Genomic DNA, 6,610 nt, shown 5'->3' on the forward strand with positions numbered 1-6,610 from the left:
CTGCGTATCTCAAGATACTGGGGTTTCCTATTGGTGGTGCTTACTAATACAGGGGTATTTTTTCGCGGTTTAAAACTATGCGGAGAAAGCAGAACTTAGCAAGTGCTCTTGGTATCCTAAAAGAAAATTGGGGGTAACCACGCATTTTTCAGAGATAATTGAGCTTCAGTTTGGAAAAGAACGCCATACATTGCGTTGTACTTTAAAGCCTTTTACAAATATTTTTGATTAATTATCCTTGAAAAATGCGTGGTTACCCCCAATTTTCTTTTTAGATTTCAATAACACTTGTTAAGATCTGCTTTTCCCGCATAGTCAGTAAACCGCGCAAAAATACCTTTGAATTAGTAGGCACCGTCCTTAAGGAGGTCGTATGTTCGTACCCTGCTAAGGACTGACTTTTTCGTTTTCTTTTTGCCTGTTGCCAAGCAACAAGCCCATCGGATCAGGAATATTCGTTATCTTATTTTTTTTAAAGAATCTTTGTTTACATATAGTGGACAGGAGAACTACTTCAAGTACAAAGTAAAGGTCAATGTGGATTGAAACCATAGCGGATGAAAGAAAAAAATAAAACAGTTTTAGTGGGTACTTACGCGATAGTTTAGTCCGAAAGAAAATACGTTGATGGAAGACTTTTGGTCCAATATTGATGAAGAAATCACAAGGTTTCATAACAGTTTATTAGCGCGTGGACAGAGCTGAATACCTACATTGATAAAAAGATCACAGTGTAAGAAAAGAGGAGGGTGCGGTGCTGGAAAGTCCTTTAGTAACTTTGACTTTTTTTTTTGTGTTTCAAGGTTGCTTTGCCACGCAGACTTGTCCCAAGCTCAGTTAGCAACTCTGGCCCTGAATCTATGGAACCTCGCGCAGAAACATGGCTATGGAAATACTAAATACACTGTAAGTAACGGAAAATTTGTCACGGAAAAAAAAGGCGTCGATTATGAAAGTCGTGGTAAAAAGTCTAGCCTGCGCAGCCGTCCCCGCGTCACTGTAGAGGTCCTAGGTGATTTCCCCTCATTCTATCCGCACGAAGGTGGGATCTGCCCGCAGCAAGGGTGGGGGAAAATACTCTTCAGCGCACTTTGTATGAACAGGAGTGCTTGCTAGACTGCAAAAGCACTAACGTGTTCCATAATTCACGTTAGGAAACATGGAATTTTCAAGCTTTAGGAAACAAAAGAATCCCTGCGCTCTGAAGGCGAGTTAGCCTGTGAGAGCATCCGGTCTCGGCGGGTGAAACAAGAGCCGAAAAAAACGGGTCCTCTCGCGGGCTACATGCGAGCAAATGGGACAAATGAGTTGTGCCATTTTCTATGGGTAAAGCTCTTTTTCCAGTGGGAAAACTAATGAAACGGTTAACGTAGCCTAAGTGTAGCCTTACCTTCCCCCCGAAAGAAAAACGACGGGGGGAGGTTACGGCTACACGTAGGCTACGCTTAACGTGTATTGTAACCAATAGCAAAAAGGTATACTTGGAAGCTCTTCCTTTTTTCCTCAAAAAAACTTCCGTTGAATTCAACCTCAGAAATTTTCATCTCGCGATAACTGTCAAGTTTAATTAAGCAAATGTTTAAAATGAACGGACACTGTTTTAAGTCATGTTTAAATTATAAATTGAATTGTTATGTTTGATTGACAGCTGCGCACATTCGAGTACGTGAGACAGAAAGGGGAGTTTGGAAACAAGGAATTAGCTGCGATGGCCATGAAAATGAACCTGCAGACCAGAACGTGATTACGTCTTGTACAACTGCAGGAAAAAAAAAGATTATAATGACGTCCGCAAGCGCGTTGATTTTAGCTCTACTAACTCTCTTCCATAATCCATAACGATTTGTTTGTCAGTAGCCTCTTGGAAGGGACTTTAACAGAAGTAAAGAAGACTAAGCAATTTCTGTTTGGCTTTATGAATTTTCTTAGAAAAGGATTACATGAAATATATTGTAAAATGAAACTGTTATTGCTCGAAGTCTTGAGGCAACCTGGGGTAGCAATCCGCGGGTTGTACTAAAGACAGAATTTGACCGGTAAATAACATTTTTATATTCTTGCGGCTTTAACTCAACTGAAGCAATCCGATTAATTCTTCATAAACATACACAAAGCAAGACGTTTTTCTTTTCAAGAGTGAAACATACGGTAGGAATACTTTTTGAGGTAATAAAACAAAAAAGAATATTGAACAATCCAAGGAAGTGATCTTCAACCTCGTTCCCAGGGTCTCTCTTCTCTGCCTTCCTTGTCGATCTCGACACTGTTATTACGATAATCATATAGTATCAACCGGCTTTGAATACACGATTATCATTATTTCATGACAATAACAGTTGGATAGGAATTCTGGGAATTGAACAATTTTCTTTTAAAATTCAACCCAGATATCCGAACTCGGGACTCGAACCAACGATTATTAGGTTATTTGTCACTGCTCCTAACCGCTATACCACCGAGTCGCCGCTTGCTTCGACAAAATTTTTAAACACAGTAATCTAATTTATTTGTCGGAAGACCAGGCTGCAAACGTGCGCTAACACTCGCTAACAAATTATTTTACACAACTAACGAGAAAGGGCAGGCCACACTTAAAACAAAGCTAACCATTTTGAAATCAGCGCTTAGGCTCAATCATTGAATTATAGTGATCCTAGTCTAGATGCCAGGCAAAAAGTATTAGGCCTGGTTTTCACAAGCGACGCCAACATAAGCACAACAAACACATGCATGCGCATTTACTTGCTGTTCATTAGTGTCTATTATTCCAACAAAAGGCTCTAATGAACAACAAGCTACTGAGTTTGCGTATGCTTGATGTGCTTATGCTTTCGTCCCTAGTGAACACCAGGCTTTAAAGAAACTTTGTAACTTGTTCATCGTGATCTAGTAAATAGAAGCTGTTCCTATAAACCGAAACTCCGTGTTCAAATCCTGTCCGGCGACTACTTTCCTTTTTTCTTTTTATGTGCTACCACAAGTCCTGAGACTTAGACCAGTGTATATGACATGTTATTATATGGTTATCGTAATTCCACTCTTGAGAAAATGTGGGTCGTTGAGAGCAAAGAGAGACCCTGGGAACGAGGTTGAGTGATCTTTTGGCACGCGGTGATTTCCTCCCGGATTCGCGAGCAAGATAGAAAACTTCTACCCTCTTCAGGAATTAACCAGATTGCAGAATTTTTGTGCTCTAAGCGAAAACACCAAAGAAACGTTTTTTGTTTTCAATTAGAAAGAGTTACATGTTCAATCAATAGGCTTGAAGTACCAGTACCAGTGCGCCCGAAAACCTCCAAACCCGCTGCTCGTGCTCAAAACAACAGTCGTACTGGTCCTCCAATCGCCAATGATTAAAACTGAAAACGTATCTTCTAGAATCTCGGCTATCGCTTGCATTCGTGTACCAGTACAAATGGTTGTTCTTTTGTATTGTCATAACAGCTAATTGTTGTAATTTAGAATTTGATACCTTTTCTAGTACAGGTTTCCTCTATGGCTGGATTAGTATGTGGGTTGGGTCGCGCGATTCAACTGAAGAATATTTTATGGGAAAATTGTTAAAATAAACGTTATATTCTTTTAGTAAAAATTAAAAAAATTGTCAATAAGCAAAGCGAAAACAACTCCTAATCCCATTGGGATGTCCTGTCTCTGTCAATAGTAGAGTAAAGCAAGGCTGTGTCCTATATGCGCGGCTTCTTTCTCTTTTGCTGTCTTGCGCCATTCATGCTTAAGAAGATGGAGTGTTCCTTCACACGAGCCAAGATGAAAGTCAGCCCATCTCTTTCTCCGAGAGGTGCACTTAACGGAAGACGCCACCATGGCTTGCCACACACAAGGACGTCGATGCCTGCAAAGACTTAGGTCTTGCCATCAGCATAACGATAACAAACGTTACGAGACAGGATGTGCTACGCATCTCTTTGGGGAACCACACCCTTGAAGGGGTTGAAGTCTTCACTTACCTTAGCTCTAAAATCTTCAGCATATGACTGTCAGGAACGTCAATTCAACATCTTCAGTATGTGGTGCATCTCTTGTTTCTTGGGAGGACAGCCCCGCACGACGACGGCTATGAAAACGTTCTTCAAAGATGTAACTTTTGGTCATTGAAATAATTTCTTGATTATTCCAAGTCGTGCGGCTTGGAAAGCGAGTATCAACTTTCCAGGAATAAAATTGGAATGAAAGGCATGTATGTTTGGATTGTTGTTGTTGTTCGCCTGTCTTTTATCATTATATTTGTGCCTCCCTGAATAGGCACAAATATAATTTGTGCCTCCCTGAATAGGCGCGGTGGCCTCATGGTTAGTGTGCTCGACACCGGATCGAGACATTGTGTTGTGTTCTTAGGCAAGACACTTTACTCTCGCGGTGCCGCACTCCACCCAGGTGTATAAATGGGTACCGGCGAATTTAATGCTGGGGGTAACCCTGCGATGGACTAGCATCCCATCCAGGGGGGACTATAAATACTCCTAGTCGCTTCATGCTACAGAAACCGGAGATAAGCGCCGGCCTGATGAGCCTTCTGGCTCGAAAGCAGAGACTTTACCTCCCTGAATATACTTTTTCCCTTTAGACATAAAATTATTCATTCTGCCTCCTAGCTAGATTATCTTCTTAATTATTTTCTAGGGGGCATTGTACCTTTCTTAAGTCTATTACTTATTTCATGTACCTCTATTTACGTGTGGTACAAATAAACTATTTTGTTGTTGTTGTTGTTGTTGTTGAAAATTGACAATATTTGATTTGGTGAGAACGTTAAGCAAATGTACCAAAAATGTAAAAAGCACGTGCGGTGCGTGCAGAGCCCTTATTTTTTTGTTAATTAAGGCCCAGTTCACACGTAGTACTCATCATTCTCGTCACCAGAGCCTTGGGTCGACGCAAGGCTCTGGGAAACTCCATGTAGGAGGACATGCGCCGTAGGGTTCTTGGAGCAAAAAATTGGCTATTTGAACCTTACTGCGCCTGCTCACTCCTCGTACTAACATGAATGCACCAATTAGAGACGCCTTTGATTGTTTTACACGAAAACCAATGAGAAGACATCTAGTTTCAGGATTTCCCAGAGCTCTTGCTTCGGGGTCGAGATTGACGTAGTACTGTATTCAAATCGAATTTGCCCGTCCACACGTTTCCGGATTCAATCTAGTACTCAGGGCCCGGTTGTTCGAAAGCCGATTGACTTCTTCTAATGTAAAGTTTTGTCGAATGTCATTGTTGACCAGCATTTGGGAGTAGAGAAAAAAACTCCTTGGTTAATTTTTAACCTGGAACTAGGGGCAAACCATTTGACTTTTGAGGGAGGGGTAGGGAGTGTAACAAACGGCAAAATTCTTTTGCCCGTGTTTTGTTTATTTTGTAGAGCCGACATTCTTTCGCTAAAATTGACTTCAGATGGAGTGATGTTCGCAGGAGGAAGGAATCGTCATTGCATTTAGAACCTCCGATTCCAACTCATTTCCCTAAATGCTAAGACTTATCTTGAAAGAAAATTCTTTCCATTTCAACGGGAAAGACCAAACACACGGAATCGCAATGGGAATAAAAATGGCAGTATCTTTTGCTAACATCTTCATGGCAGAAGTTGAGACAGATACCATCAACCAAAGTCCTTACAAACCACTAGAAAAGATACATTGACGACATCTTTTCTCTATGGAACATAAACAAAAAGCAATAAACAATTTCACGGAGCTACCTAATAGCTTCCATCCTACAATAAAATTCACGACTGAGATTTCAGATAATGGAATAACATTCTTCGATACACGTGTATACAAGGAATACAGGGGCGATCGATTGAATCGAAAAAGCACTCTATTCTGGATTTGCGCACGCACTTTAAACCAACAGAGACTTTCCAATACACGCACTTCAACTCCTGCCACCCTCTAGGCGTCAGGAAAGGCTTCATCAAAGGCGAAGCCCTAAAGCTTCGTACAACGAACTCTTCAAAAGCGAAATTTGAAGATTCAAACAGAGATTACGTCACAGAGGTTATCCAGATAAACTTTTATGCCTTTTGCACGTGAAGTGCAAGGAAATCCTTCACAATGCTTTTAGGTTTGAAAAGGTCAGCACACAGCACCACACACTGACACAAACACTCAACCAACTTCAACAGTTATCGTGGATTTAATGTTGTGTGCTAGTGCTGGCCACACACTGAACAATAGTAAACATTTTACGAAGAAGAAACCACTATGAAATGCAGGAATCTTCCAACCCCCCACCCTCCCCTCCCCCCCAAAAAAAAATCTGATCTGTAAGCATAACTAATTACTTTTATCCAATAAAGGTAAACATAAGAGTCAAGTGGAATCAAGGAGTCAGTGCAGCCCAGTCGTTTGGGTGCTTGCCTTGAGGTCTGGATATCCTGGATTCAAGACCCATTCTGACAACTCCCTGAAATTTGATCCTGATAGTGTCATATTCACCTTCTCTGCTGCACTCGTAAATGGCCTCCACCCTGTTGTTCTGTTATTTCTTTGATTATGTTTCATTGGCCCGAAAAGCCCGTATGGGGAGTGGTCAATATGTAAGTCATTCTGTGTACCGGTATGTACAAGGGACATTAAAATGAAATGTTTAATAA

General features: G+C 41.1%; 1 protein-coding gene across 1 annotated transcript in view; it reads left to right on the plus strand.

Moving 5' to 3' along the window:
* LOC138059529 (VPS35 endosomal protein-sorting factor-like) overlaps positions 1 to 4,194 on the plus strand; it is a 30,569-nt gene extending 26,375 nt beyond the window's left edge. Inside the window, exons 37-39 of the mRNA XM_068905174.1 lie at positions 804 to 906; positions 1,649 to 2,204; positions 3,089 to 4,194. Coding sequence (XP_068761275.1) covers positions 804 to 906; positions 1,649 to 1,744 — 199 coding nt within the window. The 3' untranslated portion in view covers positions 1,745 to 2,204; positions 3,089 to 4,194. The remainder of the gene's footprint in view (positions 1 to 803; positions 907 to 1,648; positions 2,205 to 3,088) is intronic.
* Positions 4,195 to 6,610: the final 2,416 nt, after the last annotated feature.

This window comes from Montipora capricornis, chromosome 8 (genome assembly GCF_036669925.1).
Source record: "Montipora capricornis isolate CH-2021 chromosome 8, ASM3666992v2, whole genome shotgun sequence".
NCBI classification, from domain to species: domain Eukaryota; kingdom Metazoa; phylum Cnidaria; class Anthozoa; order Scleractinia; family Acroporidae; genus Montipora; species Montipora capricornis.